A 21,044-nucleotide genomic window follows, 5' to 3' on the forward strand; every position below is an offset into this window, starting at 1 on the left:
AGCTGTAAAAAATGGTGACTTCACCATTTTCAGCCGATCTTGGACCTTCAAAAAATCATGTTGAGTGAAATAAGTCAGAAACAGAAGGATGGGATGATCTCACTCTCAGGCAGAAGTTGAAAAACAAGACTAGAAAAGAAAAAACAAGTTGAACCTGAAATGGAATTGGAGTATTACACCAAAGTAAAAGACTCTGGGGTGGGTGGGGAGAATACAGGTCCATGAAAGATGATGAATGACATAGTGGGGGTTGTATTGTTAAATGGGAATCTGGGGAATGTTATGCATGTACAAACTATTGTATTTACTGTTGAATGTAAAACATTAATTCCCCAATAAAGAAATAAATTATTTAAAAAATAAAAATAAAAAAAAACTTTCCTTCTCAAATTAAAATGGCAGTTGTTTATTATATGTTTGACCACCAAGATTAATCACCGGGGCTATGATTCCACCCTTCCCAGCAGTGTTTTTTGTCTGCTTGTTTTATCTGGTTTTGTTTGTTTGTTTTTTCTGTGACAGAGAATGAGATACAGGGAGAAAGAGAGAAAGAAAGACCCTGGTGAGGTTTCCCCCTACAGGTGGGAGCTGAGAACTTGAATCCAATCCTCACACATGGCAATATGTGCAGCCTACCAGCCTACCAGGTGCACTGCTGCCTGTTCCCTAAAATGAGTGTTTTCATGGAATAAGTGGGATAGAGGAGAAAAGGAGAGAACTTACTACAGATAAAAAGAATGTAAGAATGCTGGGGAGTTCTTCACAATGCCCAAGTATAGAAGCACCTAGTGGAAAGGTGCCTCAACACGAAGCCTTGTGTGGTTAATAGGCACCCTTCCCACCCTGAACAGATGCTCAGAATATATAACCAACTGCACTCACCTTTAACCTTCTCACCATCTCCTCTTTAGATATTTTATCTGAGATCTCCTTGACACCAGGTGGATAAGTAATTTTCCCATCATTGGTCCTTGTCTTGGAATGTGCCATGATGGAAATACCTTTACCCCTAAAACAACAGGACAATGAGAAACATGGTTTAAAAAAAAAAAAAGTACAGGCAACATTTCTAATAAGCATGAAGAACAGCCACCCCCGAATCCTTTTAAATGCCTCCTATGAAATAGTGACTCGGTTACCTAATTAAAGAAAAAAGCTTTACTGAATTTATTTTTGCCTTTTTGATATTTACACTGCTTGCACTAAATCCACAACTTAAGAAAACAACCTCTAATGATAGGAAAAAACCTGAAATACACATATATTTTTAAAACTACTCAAAAATCTGAAACTAGAACACTAAAAGGAATACCAGCACGTCATACACGTTTATGGCCTTCATACATTTGCCTACCCTGGTCAAGGATTCTGTTTTGATGCCATTATGGGACAAAGGGAACAGAGGTAAATGTAGACCTCTCAAAGCAGACATTCAGTCAGAGAACTTCTTGACATTAATGAAGAAGTACCCCAATCTCAAACAGGTAACACCAGCAAAATGAAGGCGCCAGCAAAAGTGTGCTCTACCCACAAGAGACAGCAGGGGAGGCTGCCTTGGTACTAAGCAGAGTGAAATAGCGACTGAACCGAAAAAAGGACAGTTAAATCAGTTTGGGAAATGGGCCTGAATATTTGGTAAAGTTCACATAAACTAAGCACATGAACTCAATAATACCTCATCAGTAGGCCCTCTCCCATCCCCACACCTAGTATAAAATGAAGTCTTTGGTTGGGGAGTAGCATAATGTTTATGCAAACAGACCCTCGGGCCTGAGACTGCCAGGCCCCAGGTTCAATCCTCAGCACCACCATAAGCCACAGCTGAGCAGTGCTCTTGCTTTAGGGAGAAAGGAGAGTGGGGGAAAAAAATCAAGTCAGTGGCTGGGTGGTTGTGCACCTGGTTGAGGGCACACGTTACAGTGCACAAGGACCCAGGTTCGAGTCTCTGGTCCCCACCTGCAGGGGGAAAGCTTCACAAGTGGTGAAGCAGTGCTGCTCTGTCTATCTCCCCCTTCCCTCTCAATTTCTGGCTGTCTCTATCCAATAAATAAAAAGAATTTTTTAAAAATCAAGTCCTGCTTAGAGGAGGGCAAGGTCCCCTCATCCTAAGAATCAAGCATCCTGACTATGGTGCTGTTTGTTGTTGTTATTATTTGTTTTTCAGAACAAAGAACACTATCAAAACAAAAATAACCAATGCCCAAGGAAATAATACACTAATGAGAAAAACCAGACCCTATGAAAAGCCCCATAAGGCAGGGGAAATTGCACAGTGATCATACAAAAAAGAAAAAACCCTTCAAGGTCCCAGGTTCAAATCCCCCATCCCCACCCCTAAACTGCCAGAGCTGAATTGTGCTTTGGTTATAAATGAATAGAGATTTTTTTAATCATTAAAAAAAAAAGAGGACCCATAACGACCTCAGACATTACAACCACTATCAAACTACTGTATCTACAATTATAGAGAAATAAAGCACAAGTCCAGAGTATCTACAAGGAATAAAAAGTTATAAAGAGTAATCTAGAAAATATGAACAAACAAAGCCAAAACTTCTAGAAATGAAAAGATAAATAAATTGAAATAAGTAATTAAAAAAAAAAAACCCTGGTAGATGAATTTCTCAGATGAGAAAAGGCTAGTGGAGGGGTTTAGGGATGACACAGCTAGTTGAGCATCCATGTCACCATGCACACAGAGCCAGGTCCCCACCCGAGGAGAGCAGCCTACTGCAGGCACCCTCCCTTCTTTTTTTTTTTTCCCTCCAGTTTTATTGATGGGGCTCGGTGCCAGTACTATGAAACCACTGCTCCTGGTGGCCTTTTTTTTTTTCATCTTATTGGATAGGACAGAGAAATTGAGAGGAATGGGAAAGATAGAGAGGAGGAAAGGGACAGAGAGAGTGGGGAGAGAGAGAGAGGGAGAAGGAGACACCTGCAGACCTGTATGACCTCTTGTGAAGCGACCCCCTGCAGGTCTTTTCCCCCTCTTTGCTCCCCCTTCCTCTCTGTTTTTTTTTTTAACTTTACATATTTAATTATTTTTTGCTCTTTTTTACCCCCCTTTTGTTGCCCTTGTTGTTTTATTGTTGTTGTGGTTATTATTGTTGTTGTTATTGATGTCGTCATTGTTGGATAGGACAGAGAGAAATGGGAGGTGCGAAGCCGGGGGCTTGAACTGGCATCCTTACATCATCCAAGTAAAAACAAAACAAACATACATATACACACAGGGAAAAAAATGTTCAAAAATACAAAAAAAAATCTTTTAATAAGTTTGCAAATTAACAAAAGTATACCAATGTCAATTTCCTAGTTCTTGATACTGCCTTCTACATTATATAAGGTGTCATCACTGGCAAGAAATGACTAAAGGATTCAAAAAACTACTATTTTTGCTAGTTTTCTGTATATTAATATTTAATAATAAGTTATTTCAAATGCAAACTTGATCATGGTTACATGAACAGCAATCAGAGATTTAAAATGTTATTGATATTCATACTGAAATGCAAAAAGGTATATGAAAAAACACAGCATTACTGACAGAACTTAAAGAACCTAGGCCTGGGTGATAGTTTGGGGGTCATGAAAAGACTACCATGCCTGAGGTTCTAGAGGTCCCTGGTTTAATCCTGGCACCATAAAATGTGAGAGCTTAGAAATACTCTGGTTAAAAAAAAATTTTTTTTTTTAATTAAGGTTCCTTAAAAAAAGATAGTGCGAGGCATGCAAACCAAGTTCAAGCCTGGGCCCCACCCAATTGAAGGATGCTTTGGTGCTGCTTCTCCTTCACTCTCTCTGTCTCTACATAGTAAATTAAAATAAAAAATAAAAGCAGGGCCCAGGTGGTGGCGGACCTGGTTGAGTGCACGTTACAATGAACAAGAACCTAGGTTCAAGGCCCCGATCCCCCCCCACCTGCAGGGGGAAAGCTTTGCAAGTGAAGCTGGGCTGCAGGTGTCAATGTCTCTCTCCCTTCCTCTCGACTTCTGGCTGTCTCTATCCAATAAATAAATAAAGATAATAAAAAAATTTTAAATAAAAGCAGTACCAAGGCACATCAGTTAAGCATCCTTCAATGCAGTGGGAATTAGGTTTGAAACTGGCTCACACACAAAGCAAAGTAGTGCACTAGGTAAGGTATTCCACCAGTTCTTTTTCTTTTTCCTTTTCTATTTCACTTTTTTTTAAGATTATTATTATTCATAAGAAAAAGACAAGAGGAGGGCGAATCCAAGATGGTGACTCGGACAAAGCAGCTGGCGTGAGCTCCAAAAAGCAGCAGCCTGTGCGCGGGTATTCTCTGGACAGGGTGACTGGGAGTCCTATCCAGTGGGAGAGGAACTTGTTTCTACCTCTTCCCTCCACTGGCCGTTTTCCCACCTCCTAGCTAATTAAAAAAAAACTCCTTTCACTGCTCTTTTTTTCTCTTTGTCTTCTTTTCTTCCTTCCTCCTACTTTTGCTTTCTGAATTTATTGATACTCGTTTGTGAATTATTTTGGGGAAGAAATCTGACTCAGAGTGGGGGGAGGGAGAGAGAGAGAGAGAGAGAGTGTGTGTGTGTGTGTGTGGTGTGTGTGGTGTGTTTGTGTGTGGTGTGTGTGTGTGTGGTGTGTGGTGTGTGTGGTGTGTGTGTGTGTGTGGTGTGTGTGTGTGGTGTGTGTGTGTGGTGTGTGTGGTGTGTGTGGTGTGTGTGTGTGTGGTGTGTGTGTGTGGTGTGTGTGTGGTGTGTGGTGTGTGTGTGTGTGGTGTGTGTGTGTGTGTGGTGTGTGTGGTGTGTGTGTGGTGTGTGTGGTGTGTGTGGTGTGTGTGGTGTGTGTGGTGTGGTGTGTGTGTGTGTGTGTGTGTGTGTGTGTGTGTGTGTGTGTGTGTGTCTCTTCTCTACTTCCCTTTCTCCTCTGCTACCCCTAGAATTTACAGTAGACAGTAGATTTGCGTAACTGTCTGTTCTTGCTATCCCTTTTTTCCTTTCTCTTAATTTCTCCTTTGGATTTGGTTGCTATTTTTTCTTGGACTGGAGGTTGGCCAACTGGTATTGGTTGAACTGAATCAATCCTTGCTTCAATTACTATTGTTGTAATTTCTGAAGTTGGCTGACTACATTTGTCATACAGGTATTTAATATAGCGTGGCTTCTACTCAAAACACAAGAAGTGAAGAACGACAGAACAGAAAAATAAAAAAACACATCAATAAAAGAAAATGGTTAAATCAAGAGCAAATAATACTGCCACAATGAATTAAGACAGGAACCCAGAAGAAACTCCAAATCAGTCAGAAGTAACCATAGATAAGAAAAGTATGCAAGCAATAATAAAAGTGGAGTTCATCTATAGCAAACCTACATCCAACATCATACTCAATGGACAGAAGCTGAAAGCATTCCCCCCTAAGATCAGGGACTAGACAGGGCTGTCCACTGACACCGTTACTCTTCAACATAGTATTGGAGGTTCTTGCCATAGCAATCAGGCAAGAGCAAGAAATCAAAGGAATACAGATTGAAAGGGAAGTCAAGCTCTCACTATCTGCAGATGATATGATAGTATACATAGAAAAACCGAAAGAATTCAGCAGAAAACTACTGGAAGTTATTAGGCAATATAGCAAGGTGTCAGGCTACAAAATCAATGTACAAAAATCAGTGGCATTTCTTTATGCAAACACCAACACTGAAGAAGAAGACATCCAGAAATCACTCCCATTCACTGTTGTAGCAAAATCAGTAAAATACCTAGGAATAAAGTTGATCAAAGAAGTGAAAGACTTGTACACTGAAAACTATGAGTCACTCTTCAAGGAAATAGAAAATGATACCAAGAAATAGAAAGACATTCCATACTCATGGATTGGAAGGATAAATATCATTAAAATGAATATTCTCCCAGAGCCATATACAAATTTAACACAAAGTTCCACCAAGCTTCTTTAAGAGAATAGAACAAAAACTACAATCATTTATCTGGAACCAGAAAACACCTAGAATTGCCAAAACAATCTTGAGGAAAAGAAACATAAATGGAAGCATCACACTCCCAGATCTCAAACTATTTTATAAGGCCATCATCATCAAAACAGCCTGGTACTGGAACAAAAATAGGCACACAGACCAGTGGAACAGAATTGAAAGCCCAGAACTAAACCCCCACACCTATAGACATCTAATCTTTGATAAAGGGGCCCAAAGTATTAAATGGAGGAAGGAGGCTCTCTTTAATAAATGGTGCTGGGAAAACTGGGTTGAAACATGCAGAAGAATGAAAGTGAACCACCTTATCTTACCAGAAACAAAAATCAACTCCAAATCCATCAAGGACAGGAATGTTAGACCAGAAACTATCAAATACTTAGAGGAACATCAGTGGAACACTTTCCCAACTAAACCTCAAGGACATCTTTGATGAAACAAACCCAATCGCAAGGAAGACTAAAGCAGACACAAACCAATGGGACTATATCAGATTGAAAAGCTTCTGCACATCCAAAGAAATTGTCACACAAAGAAAGAGACCCCTCACAGAATGGGAGAAGATCTTCAGAAGCCATACATCAGACAAGAGACTAATCACCAAAATATACAAAGAGCTCAGCAAACTTAGTAAAAAAAAAAAAAAAAAAAAAAAAAAAAGCAAATGACTCCCCATCCAAAAATGGGCAGAGGATATGAACAAAACATTCACTACAGAAGAAATCCAAAAGGCTAACAAACACATGAAAAACTGCTCCAGGTGGCTGATTGTCAGAAAAAATGCAAATAAAGACAATACTGAGACACCACCTCACCCCTGTAAGAATGGCATACATCAAAAAGCACAGCAGCAACAAATGCTGGAGAGGCGACAGAGGAACCCTTAATGCACTGTTGGTGGGAATGTAAACTGGTCCAATCTCTGTGGAGAACAGTCTGGAGAACTCTCACAAGGCTAGACATGGACCTTCCATATTACTCAGTAATCCCTCTCCTAGGGATATACCCCAAGGACTCCATAACACCCAACCAAAAATAAATGTGTACACCTATGTTCACAGCAGCACAATTCATAATAGCTAAAACCTGGAAGCAACCCAGGTGCCCAACAACAGGTGAGTGGCTGAGAAAGCTGTGGTATATATACACAATGGAATACTATGCAGCTATTAAGAACAATGAACCCACTTTCTCTGACCCATCTTGGATGGAGCTAGAAGGAATTATGTTAAGTCAGCTAAGTCAGAAAGATAAAGATAAGTATGGGATGATCCCATTCATAAAAAGAAGTCGAGAAAGAATACAAGAAAGGGGAAATCAACCAGAAAATCCTAACAAAGAGATTTTCAAAGTTAACCCAATTGCCAAATAATTTGATTACAGCAATAACTATTGATTGCCTTCTTAAACTCCAAGACAGCATCCCTGCTTCCTCTATAGAGCCTGTATTTCCCCCAGTCCTGGAACCTCTAGGGTGGTGCTCACTTTCCTGCATGCTTCTCTCAATTCATACCAAATGATATTGCATCCTCCGATCCCAACCTAATCAACATATGTATGCTTCATTTCAGACTGTGTCCAGAGACAGCAGGCATGGAATGTTAACCCTTCACCCTTATTACTCGGGTGAGACCTTTCCTTTCATAAGATTCTTCATTCCATTCCAGGAGGTTCACTTCCTACCAAAGTCCCAAAACCTAGATATAGACCAGGTCCCATAAGATAGAGCATATGGGGGGTCGGGCCGTGGCGCAGTGGGTTAAGCGCACGTGGCGCAATCCGCAGGGACAGGCGTAAGGATCCCGGTTACAGCCCCCGGCTCCCCACCTGCAGGGGAGTCGCTTCACAGGCGGTGAAGCAGGTCTGCAGGTGTCTATCTTTCTCTCCCCCTCTCTCTGTCTTCCCCTCCTCTCTCCATTTCTCTCTGTCCTATCCAACAACAAAGCAACGTCAACAATGGCAATAATAACCGCAACGAGGCTGCAACAACTAGGGCAACAAAAGGGGGAAAATGGCCTCCAGTAGCGGTGGATTCATGGTGCAGGCACCGAGCCCAGCAATAACCCTGGAGGGAAAAAAAAAAAAAAAAGAGCATATGTCCACATGTATCTATAAATTAGGGCAAAATATATACCTGAAAGCAAAAATACACAATAGTCTGTAGTGAGTCAGTATAAAGTTCATAATGAAATAGTGTCTACTTAAACATAGATACCCTCCTCACCTACTTTCTATTACAGTTCTGTCACTCAGTCCAAAGCTAACCTCATTAAAGCAAAGACTGCAAAAGCCGAATAAGGGCAAGAAACTGGCATACTTTAACGATGACTCTTTAGTCACGATCAGGCCACCCCATCAGATGGGACCCTAATCAGGGAGTCCTGAGATTCCCAGACATGATGGGCCTAGACCTCAAATAAACCCCTCTCCATTGTTACCGATCATCTCTATCAGGAACAACACAATAGACCCCTTTGTGGGCCCCCACAGGACCTTGCCTTCAACTTGGAAAAACAAAGGCAGAGAATGTTCCATCCTTAGAAGGGAGGCTGGACAAAATACTCTATGCTACACCTGAGGAAGATGGGTCCTGATAGTGGGGCAGCTTGGAATGTTCCTACCTGTGACCACAGAATGTGAGCTCTGATCTACAGGGATGCAGAGGTCACATAGGCTCCTAAGCTGAATATGGGCCCCAGATCACATCAAATGGATGGGGGTTTACAGTCAACAATATTTATACACCTTTCCCATATTTGGGAGCTACTCTCTTCCCTGATCCAGCTTTCTGGTCCTTCTGCCAGCCATGACATCATCTCCTTAGACAATAATTAGGATCCACCTGCATATCAGATTTCAGGCTCAGGAAAGCAAAAAAAAAAACAAAAAACACTAGTATAGTATAGCCACAGGCCCTTTGGAATATAACTAAAATATGCCTACGAGCTGTCTACAAAACACAGACACCCCCCCCCCACTCTTCACCTGCACTATTCCAGTCTTTATGTCCATGATTGTTCAACAATTTGTTTGGCTTTGTAATGTTAACTCTCTGTTCAGCCACCAGGTTCCAGATGCTAGCAGGATGCTGACCACACTTCTCTGGACAGACAACCCCACCAACGTGTCCTGGAGCTCTACTTCCCCAGAGCCCTGCCCCAATAGGGAAAGAGAGACAGGCTGGGAGTATGGATGGACCTGTCAATGCCCGTGTTCAACGGGGAAACAATTACAGAAGCCAGACCTTCAACCTTCTGCATCCCACAATGACCTTGGGTCCATACTCCCAGAGGGATAAAGAATTGGAAAGCTATGGGGGGGGGGGGGGGATACAGAGTTCTGATGGTGGGAGTTGTGTGAAGTTGTACCCCTCTTATCCTATCGTTTAGTCAATGTTTCCTTTTTATAAATAAAAAATTAAATTAAAAAAAAAAGAGTACCACTCTGGCCTATGGGTTTCTGGGACTGAACTCAGGACCATATGCTTGAATGTTCTACATTTAATCCACTGTGCTTCCCCCTGAACTTCTATTTATGTTGCTGCTCACAGTGGCATCAATGTATAGAACGTGTAAAGTTCCCCCCCAATTATTAATTTATTTATTTTGGATAGGGACAGAGAGGAGTGGAGATATAGAGGGAGAGAGGTAAGAGAGTGTTCAGTGATCTTACCAACAAATCTATTCCTGCAATTCCAATTAACTCTATCCCCTCTGAAGATTCCTACAGGCGCTTCCGCCAAGCCATCTTCAAAGCAGCTTCCCAAGCCATTCCTCGTGGGAGACGTGCTAACTATACGCCTTGTCTTGATGCTGAATGTGAGCAACTACTAAAGCAGTATGATGAGTCGGGTGACCCAGATGTGGCTGACCATCTCATTGCCTCCCTGGATGCAGCACGCCAAGCCCGCTGGCAACAACTCACGGAAAGTCTGAACTTCACCCACTCGAGTAGGAAGGCCTGGAAGCTTCTTCACAGACTGGGTGCCGGTAGCCAAACCCCTCCCGTCTCCCACCCTCCCGTATCTCCAAACTCAGTGGCCAGTCACCTAACTCAAGTTGGACGTGCTAAGATCGACCCAGTCTGGAAAAGAGAAATTTCCCACGAGTGGTCATCCCACTTCCGGTTATCTTGTCCATCTCCAAAACTCTCTCCCTTTACACTGTCTGAACTGGAAGACGCTTTGAAGAGGGTTAAACCAGGAACAGCTGCTGGCTATGATAACATCACCCCAGAACTCATTCTTAACCTGGGCCCCGCAGCAAAGAAGTGGCTCGCTTCATTCCTGTCCCACATCTTGGAATCTGAGTCTATGCCCAAAGTTTGGCGTCGTGCGAAGATTATAGCGGTTTTGAAACCAAAGCAAGACCCAACACTGGCCGCCAGCTATAGACCAATTTCTCTCCTCTCCGTGTGTTACAAACTCCTTGAGAGGCTGCTTCTGTCACGTATTTCTCATCTTACAGAGAAATTCCTATCACCTGCCCAAGCTGGTTTCCGCCCAGGAAGATCTACCTGCGAACAAGCCCTGGCCCTCTCAACTTACATTGAAAATGGATTCCAGAAGTATTTAAAGACGGGTGCTGTCTTTGTTGATCTCACAGCAGCCTATGACACGGTCTGGCACCGTGGTCTCCTGGTCAAGATCTCAAGACGCCTGCCTCCATGGGTGGCCAACACTATACCGTTTCTTCTCCAAAACAGAAGATTCCGGGTGCATCTGGGTGACAAGTCTAGCAGATGGAGACTTGTCTCAAGTGGCCTCCCCCAGGGCTCTGTTCTGGCTCCTACGCTATTTAATATTTACATCAATGACCTCCCAGAAACTTCCTCAAGGAAGTTCATCTACGCCGATGACATCTGCTGTGCAACTCAGGCATCCAAGTTCGACATCCTCGAGGAAACACTCACGAAAGACATGTCTCTGATATCTGATTACTGTAAAAAATGGCGACTAATCCCTAGCACTGCAAAAACGGTATCATCTGTTTTCCATCTACACCATGCCTCGGCCTCGCGTGAGCTTAATGTGCAGCTTGGCGATATGAGAATCCGGCATGAAGCCCAGCCAGTCTATCTTGGCGTTACTCTCGATTGCACCCTGTCATTTCACAAACATCTCATAAAAACTGCAGCAAAGGTGGGCACGATGAATAACATCATTGCAAGACTGGCCAGCTCCTCATGGGGCGCGAGCGCTTCCACACTACGATCATCCTCTCTGGCATTATGCTATTCCACTGCAGAATACTGTGCCCCAGTATGGTTCCGTAGCCCCCATGTCCACCTGGTCGATTCCAAATTATATTCCTCCATGAGGATAATTTCTGGAACCATCCGTTCCACCCCGGTTCCATGGCTGCCAGTTCTTAGCAACATCGCCCCGCCAGATATTCGTCGGGATGCGGCATCATCTAAGTTCATTTCCCACGTATATGCTCGACCGGACCTGCCAATATACGCGGATATCTTCGCCCACCCTGTCCAACGCTTGACGTCTCGTCACCCAATCTGGTCCCCTACGCCTACACTGAACTTCTCTGTTCCAGTCTCTTGGAAACAGAGCTGGCAGTCAGCTGAGGTAAAGAACAAACATCTCATCACAGACCCCTGCAAGCTCAACCCTGCTTTGACCTAGCACGTTATGATTGGGCCCTCCTCAATCGCTATCGAACAGGCCATGGCCGGTGCGCCACTATGTTCCATCGCTGGGGAGCCAGAGATGACCCGAACTGCCCCTGCGGCTCCAGACAGACTATGACCCACATAGTCAACGACTGCCACCTCTCCAGATTCAAAGGAGGTCTCGAAACTTTACATCAGGCTCAACCTGACACTGTTGACTGGCTACGGAAGAAGGGCAAACGCTAGGAGGGGGAGGGGGAGGGGGAGGGGGAGGGGGAGGGGGAGGGGGAGGGGGAGGGGGAGGGGGAGGGGGAGGAGGAGGAGGAGGAGGAGGAGGAGGAGGAGAAGAAGAAGAAGAAGAAGAAGAAGAAGAAGAAGAAGAAGAAGAAGAAGAAGAAGAAGAAGAAGAAGGAGAAGAAGAAGAAGAAGAAGTGAGAGAGATACCTACAGCAGTTTTTGACTGCTCATGAAGTTTCCCGCCACAGGTAGGGGCTGGGGAGCTTGAACCTGCTTCCTTGCGCATTGTAATGTGTGTGCTCAACTAGATGCACCACTGACCAGCCTGACTTTGCGACTTTTCAGTATATGTCTAAAGTTTCCTTTTTTTTTTTTAACAGTCAGATCTTTATTCAAAATTCTGATCTTGTCAACTTAGCGTTTCCCACCACTCAAGGAGCAAAAACCTTCACAGGCTTCACGATCTTGTTAGGTGCCGCCTTAGGGAGCCTTAGCAGTAGCCATTGCAGTCGTTTTTGGTGCTTGCTTAGTTTTCTTTTTTTAAAAAAAAAAGTTTTTTTTATTTATTCATTCCCTTTTGGGGCCCTTGTTTTTATTGTTGTAGTTATTCTTGTTGTCATCGTTGCTGGATAGGACAGGGAGAAATGAAGAGAGGAAGGCAAGACAGCGAGGGGGAGAGAAAGGGAGACACCTGCAGACCTGCTTCACCGCCTGTGAAGCGACTCCCCTGCATGTGGGGAGCCGGGGGTTCCAACCGGGATCCTTATGGCAGTATTTGCACTTTGCGGCATGTGCACTTAACCCGCTGAGCTACCGCCCGACTCCCGCTTGCTTAGCTTTCTTTGCTTCCTCGGCAGCCCTGACAGCCTGCTCTAGCTGAGCTTTCCTAACTTCAGGTTTCTGGTTCTACTTGGCCATTATATCAACCAGAGAAGCACCAGTGATGGCCCTTTGGAATTGGAATGCGCGGCGAGTTCTTTTCTTTGGAATTTCTTCCGACTGTCTGTTTTCTTATGTAAAGGGCAGTCCAGTTTATTTGCCAAGGATTTCTTTTGGAAAGGAAGGCCAACTCGCATTTTGCTTTAAGAAACTGGAAAATCTCTCCGTGGGCAAACTGGAAAATCTCTCCGTCGGGTCCTGGCATAGCGCCGCCCGCGGACCAGGTAGATCTTGTGGCCGCTGAAATTGTACAGCTCAACCTTCATGGTTGCTGGCGGCCAGGAAAAGGGAGGATGGCAAAGAGAAGTCCTGAGTCTCCTTGAAAAGGTTTGTCCTTAAGATTTTTTTTTAAGTATTTTATTTATTTTATTCTTGAGAGATGCAGAGAGAGAGAAAGACACAAACACCAGAGCACTTCAGAGCCTCAGGCAGGAGAGTCACTTTGCATAACCATTAGGCTATCTGCCCCCCTCCCTGCCCCCTTAAGCTTTTTTTAATCTACAGTTTATTTTTCTATTTGATAGTACTATACATGTGAATGTAGTCTATTCCTTTTCAGAAAGTTCAGTTAGCATAGTAATCTGGGACCAGGCGATGACACACCTGGTTAAGCACACATGCTACAATGTGCAAGGACTGAGGTTCAAATTCCCAGTCCTCACCTGCAAGGGGAAAGCCTCAAGAGAGGTGAAGCAGTGCTGCAGGTGTCTCTCTCTCTCTCCTCTTTCCCACTCAATTTCTTTTGTCTCTATCCAATAAATAGAATTTCCAACACTATGTGTTTTTTTTTTTTTAATTTTATTTATTTATTTATTTATGAGAAAGATAGGAGTGAGGAGGAACCAGACATCACTCTGGTACATGTGCTGCTGGAGATTGAACTTGGGACCTCCTGCTTAAGAGTCCAATGCCTTATCTACTGCGTCACCTTCCGGACCACAAATTTCCAACACTGATGAATACAAGTGGTAAGATAAGCAATCTTGTCTTGTTCCTGGTCTTAGGAGATATGTTCTATGTTTGATCATTATGAAAGTAAATACTATAGTAAGTTTATTACTTCATACTTATTTGAATGATCATTAAGGGAAATAAGCTACCAAGTGTTGGGAAGATGTAGAGAATGAAGTGTTATCACTGGGAGGAGTAGGACTATAATGAGAAGTCATCTGGAGAGGTCTTTACAATTAAAAATTAATCATATGCAATCCAGGAATGCCAATCCTGTACATAACAAAATGAATCAAATTAGGATCTCTAATTCAGAGATATTCCTACACTCATGAACACTGCAGCACTATTTATAATAGTCAAGATAAACATAGTCCAAATGTCTGTCAACAAATGAATGTATTAAGAAAGTAGCATATAATAACCCCATCCAAAAATGGGGGAGGACATGGACAGAATATTCACCACAGAAGAGATCCAAGTCTCTGATTGTCAGAGAAATGCAAATAAAGACAACAACGAGACACCACTTCACTCCTGTGAGCATGTCATACATCAGAAAAGGTAACAGCAGTCTCCAGCACCAGGACAGAGGTTTTCAGCCCACTCCCACCGCCCTCTACTGCTAATTGGATCATGTGCTGGTACTGTAGTAATGTGGGTTTCTCCCAATAAAATCATACTATAAATTATATGCAAGTAGTTTGAGTCATAAAATGAAATCTATCTACACAGAGTGGTAGTTAGCATGTGTGGAATGAAACTGGATATAAATTAGCTAAAAGAAAATGGGAAAAAAAATTATGCCTAAGGTTAAGATAGGCAGAAGGGAAGGAAAATGTAATACTCCTACAAATACCTCTATCTCAACTACAGTCTTCTCTTTCAAATTATGTCCACAGCTCCTCAAAAAGTAGTCTACATTTTCAGTTCCCATTCACTTTACTCACCCAATCTTGTCTCCCAATTCTCACCCCGAACACCAGCAATATTGCTGTTGCCTAATTACTGTAGTAGAATTCCCTAACAATTATAACTATGCCCCTGTAGTGGGACCTTGTGGTTCCTTGGAGGAAGGAAGGAAGGAAGGAAGGAAGGAAGGAAGGAAGGAAGGGGAAGAGAGAGAGAGAGAGAGAAAGAAGGGAGGGGGGATGCAGTTCAAGGAGACGGCAAAGCAGGTAGCAGATACAGACTTGTATACATGAGGCCAGGTTCAAATCCAAAAACCTCACATGGTAAAGTGATGATCTGGTTCTCACTCAGCCTGACTCACTCTCACTGATAGAATTTTTTAACTTTCTTTAAAAAAAAATTAAAAAGAGTTTTTCATAACACTTTGAGATTGTATATGATTTGCTTTGGCCAGTGGAACATTAGCAAACCGATTAAGTGCTTGAACCTTTGGATATATTAACATCCCACTTCCAGAACTCTGCTGTTACTTACTATGTTGCCAAAATCATAAGTTATCCCATCATAGTTGGAAACAAAAAAGAAAGCTGAAGGCAATAGTCTTGAGGGGGGATGGGGGAATGTATAGATTTTAAAAAAATTAATTAATAAGAGGGCTAGAATTAATGGTGGTTAATTACTAGGATTCAAGATTGAGCAGAGACAACTAAGATAGGAGAAAAATCAGGAAAAGATAAAGAGCAAATCAAACAGCAGGCTGGGATTAACTGTGCCATATTGCCAATATCTTAATAAATAAGAATTAGAAAGCATATGTCTGTGTGGTCCAGGAGACTGTACAGCGGGCAGAGAACTGGACTTGGATAGTGTACTGCTATGCCACATGAGATCCAGATTCAAGTGTGCCACCATCATACAGCAGGAAGTTTCAGGTCTGTGATCTCCTTTCACTCTATCTCTCTCACTCTCTCTCATCTGCTTCTCTGCGTATCTCTACTGCTGACCTCTCTTCCTCTCTAAAATGTCATCATGAGTGATAAAGTCTTAGTGATGAAAAAATAGAGAGCTTCTGCACATTGAAAGAAAATTCCACAAAGATAAAAAGACAATCCCAGCACCTAGAAGATATTTGCACACCACACATTTGACAAGAGAATGATATCAAGCATCTATAAAGAAATTATGACTCCAGGCAGTGGAGCACTAGGTTAAGCACACAAGGATCCCGATGAGAGCCCCCCGCTTCCTGCCTGCAGGGGTCACTTCACAGCTGGTGAAACAGTTGTGCAGGTGTCTATGTTTCCCTCTGCCTCTCAATATCCCTCTGTCTTATCCAATTAAAAAACTGGAAAAAATGGCTGCCAGGAGCAGTGGATTTGTAGTGCCAGTATCAAGCCCCAGTGATAACCCTGGAAACCAAAAATGGGGGGTGGGGTGGGGGGGGAGACAGGAAGGGAGGGAAGGAGGGGAGAAAGAGAGACAGAGAGGGAGGAAGGCAGAGAGGAAGGGAGGAAGAAGGGGTCAGGTGGTGCCGTACCTGGTTGAAAGCAAACATTACAGTGCACAAGGACCCAGGTTCAAGTCCCGGGTCCCCACCTGCAGGGGGAAAGCTTCACAAGTGTTGAAACAGTGCTGCAGGTGTCTCTCCCCCTTCCCTCTATATTTCTGGCTGTCTGTATCCAATAAATAAAGATAATTTTAAAGAAAGAAAGAAAGAAAGAAAGAAAGGAAGGAAGGAAGAGAGAGAAAGAAAGAGGGAAAGGAAGAACTAAAACATGACTCAACAACAAAAACAAAGTGGGTAAAAGATTGGAATAGACAGCTTTCTAAAGACATAAAAATGATTCACAGACATATTTTTTAAATGGCCCACTTATCATTAAAGAAATGCAAATTAAAACTAGTACAAGATACTACCTCAGTTGCATGCGATACCATTCTCAGTGTGAATGGCCTACATTTATTTAAAAAAAAAAAAAAACAGTAAATGTCAAGTGTTAACAAAAACGTGGAGAGAAAAGGAACTCTTTACACTGTTGATGGGAATGCGAACTGATTCAGCCCCTTTGGAAAACAGTATGGAGAGTCCTCAAATAAAAATGGAAAAGCACTATAATCCAGCAGTCACACTCTTAGTCATATATCCAAAGACAAGTAGACAGTAATTCCAAGGGACATATGTACCCCTCTGTTCACAGGGGCTTTATTCACAATTGCCGAGAAGTAGAAGCAACCTCCTGTTCATCAACCATGGGAGATTTACTCTGCAACTTAAAAAGATGGCATTCTGTCCTGTGGGACCTGGAGGTGATTATGCTTAGTAGACTAAGGAAGTGTAAGAAAACTACCATATGTTTTTCCTCAGATGTAGAATAAGAGGAAGTGAAACACATGAACTGAAACAATTTACCAAAAAAAAACCCACTGTCTCGAAGTCTTTGTGAGAACTAAGGTAGTTACCATGGAGAGGTGAGGGTAGAGTCATAGCACTCTGGTGGTAAATGTGATGTGGAACTATATAATCCTATAATCTCACCAACGATTATTAAATTACTAATAAAATATTTTTCTCTCCTCCATTACTTTAGCTACCACAGATTTTTTTAATCTCACATGTCAAATTTCCAGCTTATGCTTTTCCTAATATTCCTAAACTGTTTCAAATCTCTATCATGTGCTCTCAAATCACCTCTGCATTTCTTCAAAGAATTTACAGGGGTTCAGGCAGTAATGCAACGGGCACAAAGCACTTGGCACAAAGCGCAAGAACCGTCTTAAGGATGCCGGTTGGAGTCCCGGGCTCCCCACCTGCAGGGGAGTCACTTCACAGGCGGTGAAGCAGGTCTGCAGGTGTCTGTCTTTCTCTCCCCCTCTGTCTTCCCCTCCTCTCTCCATTTCTCTCTGTCCTATCCAACAACAATGACATCAATAACAACAATAATAACCACAACAATGATTTTAAAAGGGGGGGGGGGCAACAAAAGGGACGGAAAAAAAAAAAAAGCCTGCAGGAGCAGTGGATCTGAGTCCCAGCAATAACCCTGGAGGCAAAAATCAAGATCACCTCTGTACTTCTCCTTCAAAGAATTTACTATGACTGTGACCTGAGAGATGGCACAGGAGATAAAGAATGGATTCTCAATCACACAGCCCCAAGTTTGATTCCTGGAATGACATGTGCCAGAGTGACGCTCTGGCTCTACCTGACTCTCCTCCTCTTTCTCTCTCATTAATGAACAGGGTGCAGTGGATCGACCTTCTCGTGGTGCATCCCGTGAGTACCCATTCATTGGGGAAACTGACGATCCTTCCTAGCCGACTGAATCCACATGGATCCCAGTCACTTTCAAAGCCAGCAACAAGCAGCTCCTGACAGCTTTCAACCTGACGCTGTTGACTGGCTACGGAAGAAGGGCAAACGCTAGAAGAAGAATAATTAATGAATAAACTTAAATAAAGTAAATCTACCGTAACTGTAAACATTTATTCTCTAATATCTTTTTCCCTTTCTCAGCTATAAACTGCACTACCACTGCTGTACACCTACTGCATAATGCAAGTGATGGGGCAAAGCAGGAGTCTACCCATCAGTCTTTGTCTCGTTTTCATTTATTTTATGTATGAGACCAGAGTGGTGTCTGGTCATACACAGTGACAGGGACCAAACACTTGGAATTGGTAAGCACGTGCTCTATCTGTTGAGTCACTTCCCTATTTATTCAACAAATATTCTTAATAAATAAGAAAAATGTCATTTCTTTAAGAAAAAATTTATGACACAGAAAGAAGCAGAGCATCATTCTGGTGTGTACAGTGCTAAGGATAAAACCTCATGCTTTCAAATCCAAAGCTTTATTTATTTATTTATTTATTTATTTTCCCTTTTTGTTGCCCTTGTTTTTCATTGTTGTTCTAGTTATTGATGTCATCGTTGTTGGACAGAACAGAGAGAAATAGAGAGAGGAGGGGAAGACAGAGAGGGGGAGAGAAAGATAGACACCTGCAGACCTGCTTCATCACCTGTGAAGTGACTCCCCTGAAGGTGGGGATCCGGGGGTTCGATCCGGGATCTTTCAGCCAGTCCTTGTGCTTTGCACTATGTGTGCTTAACCTGCTGTGCTACCGCCCAACTCCCTATCAAATCCAAGGCTGTATACCACCTCCTAGGCCACTAAATATGCCCATTTTTTAAAATAATATTTTATTGGGCAGGGAGTAGATGGCACAGTGGTTTTGCAAAAAAAATATATATATATATATATATATATATTTATTCATTTACTGGATAGAGACAGAGAGAAATAGAGGGGGAAAGGAGATATAAAGAGAGAGATACCTGGAGCTCTGTTTCACCATACTCAAAGCTTCCCCCTGCAGGTGGGACCAGGGGCTTGAATCTAGGTCCTTATGCATTTTAGCAATTGTGCTCAAACTTGTATGACACCACTCAGCCTCCATTATCCCTATTTTTATGTCTTTTTTTGGTACTATCTTTACTTATTTATTGGATAGACAGCCAGAAAGCAAGAAGGAAGGGGGTGATAGAGGGACAGAGACTGAGAGACAACTGCAGCACTGCTTCACTAGTCGCAAAGCTTTTCTCCCTGTAGGTGGGGACTAGGGGCCTCAAACCTGGATCCTTGCACAATGTAACACTCAACAAGGTGTGCCACCACCCAGCCCCTATACCCATTTTTAAGTGAAGAAGCTGAGAATAAAGCTTACACACAGCAACTAAAACAAGAACTATATGACTGGCAAAGTTATTTTCTTAACCTCATGGGCCTTCAATCTGCAGCACTGCTTCACCACTTACAATGCTTTCCCCCTGCAGGTGGGGACCAGGGGCTTGAACCAGGGTCCTTGAGCACTGTAAAATAAGTGCTCAACCAGGTGCGCCACCACCCGATCCTGGAACCTTTCTTAAGTGCAGGTGTGTGGGCCTAAATATTACAAGATTCAACTGTGATACCACCCGGCTCAGACGATTTCTAGATTTTCTTTTTTAATCTAGTATTGCTCCTATGATTCACATATAAAACATTTTCCTTTGGGAGTCGGGCGGTAGCGCAGCGGGTTAAGCGCACGTAGCGCAAAGCCCAAGGACCGCCTTAAAGATCCCGGTTCGAGCCCCCGGCTCCCTACCTGCTACCTGCGGGGGTGGGGGGGGCTGCTTCACAAGCAGTGAAGGTGGTCTGCAGGTGTCTATCTTTCATTCCCCCTCTGCCTCCCCCTCCTGTCTCCATTTCTCTCTGTCCTATCCAACAACGAAGACAGACAACAATAATAACTACAACAGTAAAACAAGGGCAACAAAAGGGAATAAATATTTTTAAAAATTTTAATTTTAAAAATATGAAACATTTTCCTTCATAGAAGAAATCTAAGCCAACCTGTTAAACATCAAGACCAATATTTCTTCAGACACAACATGGTTCCACACTATTTCTTTTCTTTATTTTTACTGAGATATAATCTCCATATATTGATTTCAAGTATACAATGTGTTCATTCAATACAGATATACATTGTGAAGTGATCGCTGCAATATATCTATCAGCACAGGGGTTTTTTTTGTTTTTCCTTCTAGACTTTCAATATCTGCTCTTAGCAACTTGCAAACAGCAAAAAATGGCGACTATGAATCAAAGTCACCAGTCAAAACATTACATCTCCAGAACTTGTTTTACAATTCCTCCCCCAGCCTCACCTCTGGCAACTACCAGTCTGAGTGAGTGAATGAGTGAGTGAGTGAGTGAATTTTTCTTTCTTTTTTAATTGCCACCATTGAAGCTCGGTGCCAGCACTACAAATCCACCACCACTCCACTCCCCTAAGCCATTTTTTCCCTTATTTTCATTTTTCTTGACAGGACAGAAAGGAAATGAGATGGGTGGGAGAGACAAAGCGATACACTGGGGAGGGGAGAAGGGCACCTGCAGACCTGCTTCACCACTCAGGAAGCATGCCCCCTGCAGGTGGGGAGCAGAATCCTCGCATGGTGTATGTGCGCTTCACCCAGTGTGCCATTTCCTGTATTTCTAAATTCAGTCTTTTGAGGATTTTTGATTTGGGGTGGGTTTTTTGTTTGTTTTTTTCTGATTGAGAACAAACAATACTCATTTTTCTCTGATTTATTTCACTTACATCTATTCACATGGTCACACATGGCAAAGTTTAGTTCTTTTTTTTTTCTTTTTTTATTTATAAAAAGGAAACACTGACTAAACCATAGGATAAGAGGGGTACAACTGCACATAGTTCCCACCACCAGAACTCCGTATCCCATCCCCTCCCCTGATTTCCTATTCTTTATCCCTCCAGGAGTATGGACCCAAGGTCACTGTCAAATAATACTCCACTTAAATTTCTCTTTTTACCACTTCCTACCACTTTCTCTAAGGAAAT

General features: G+C 42.7%; 1 protein-coding gene across 1 annotated transcript in view; it reads right to left on the bottom strand.

Annotated features, from left to right (window-relative positions):
• Positions 1 to 21,044, bottom strand: part of PDS5B (PDS5 cohesin associated factor B) — a 168,220-nt gene that overhangs the window by 112,246 nt on the left and 34,930 nt on the right. The window contains exon 2 of the mRNA XM_060191870.1: positions 883 to 1,009. Within this exon, the coding sequence (XP_060047853.1) occupies positions 883 to 990 (108 nt within the window). The 5' untranslated portion in view covers positions 991 to 1,009. The remainder of the gene's footprint in view (positions 1 to 882; positions 1,010 to 21,044) is intronic.

This window comes from Erinaceus europaeus, chromosome 5, assembly GCF_950295315.1.
Source record: "Erinaceus europaeus chromosome 5, mEriEur2.1, whole genome shotgun sequence".
Taxonomy (NCBI): Eukaryota; Metazoa; Chordata; class Mammalia; order Eulipotyphla; family Erinaceidae; genus Erinaceus; species Erinaceus europaeus.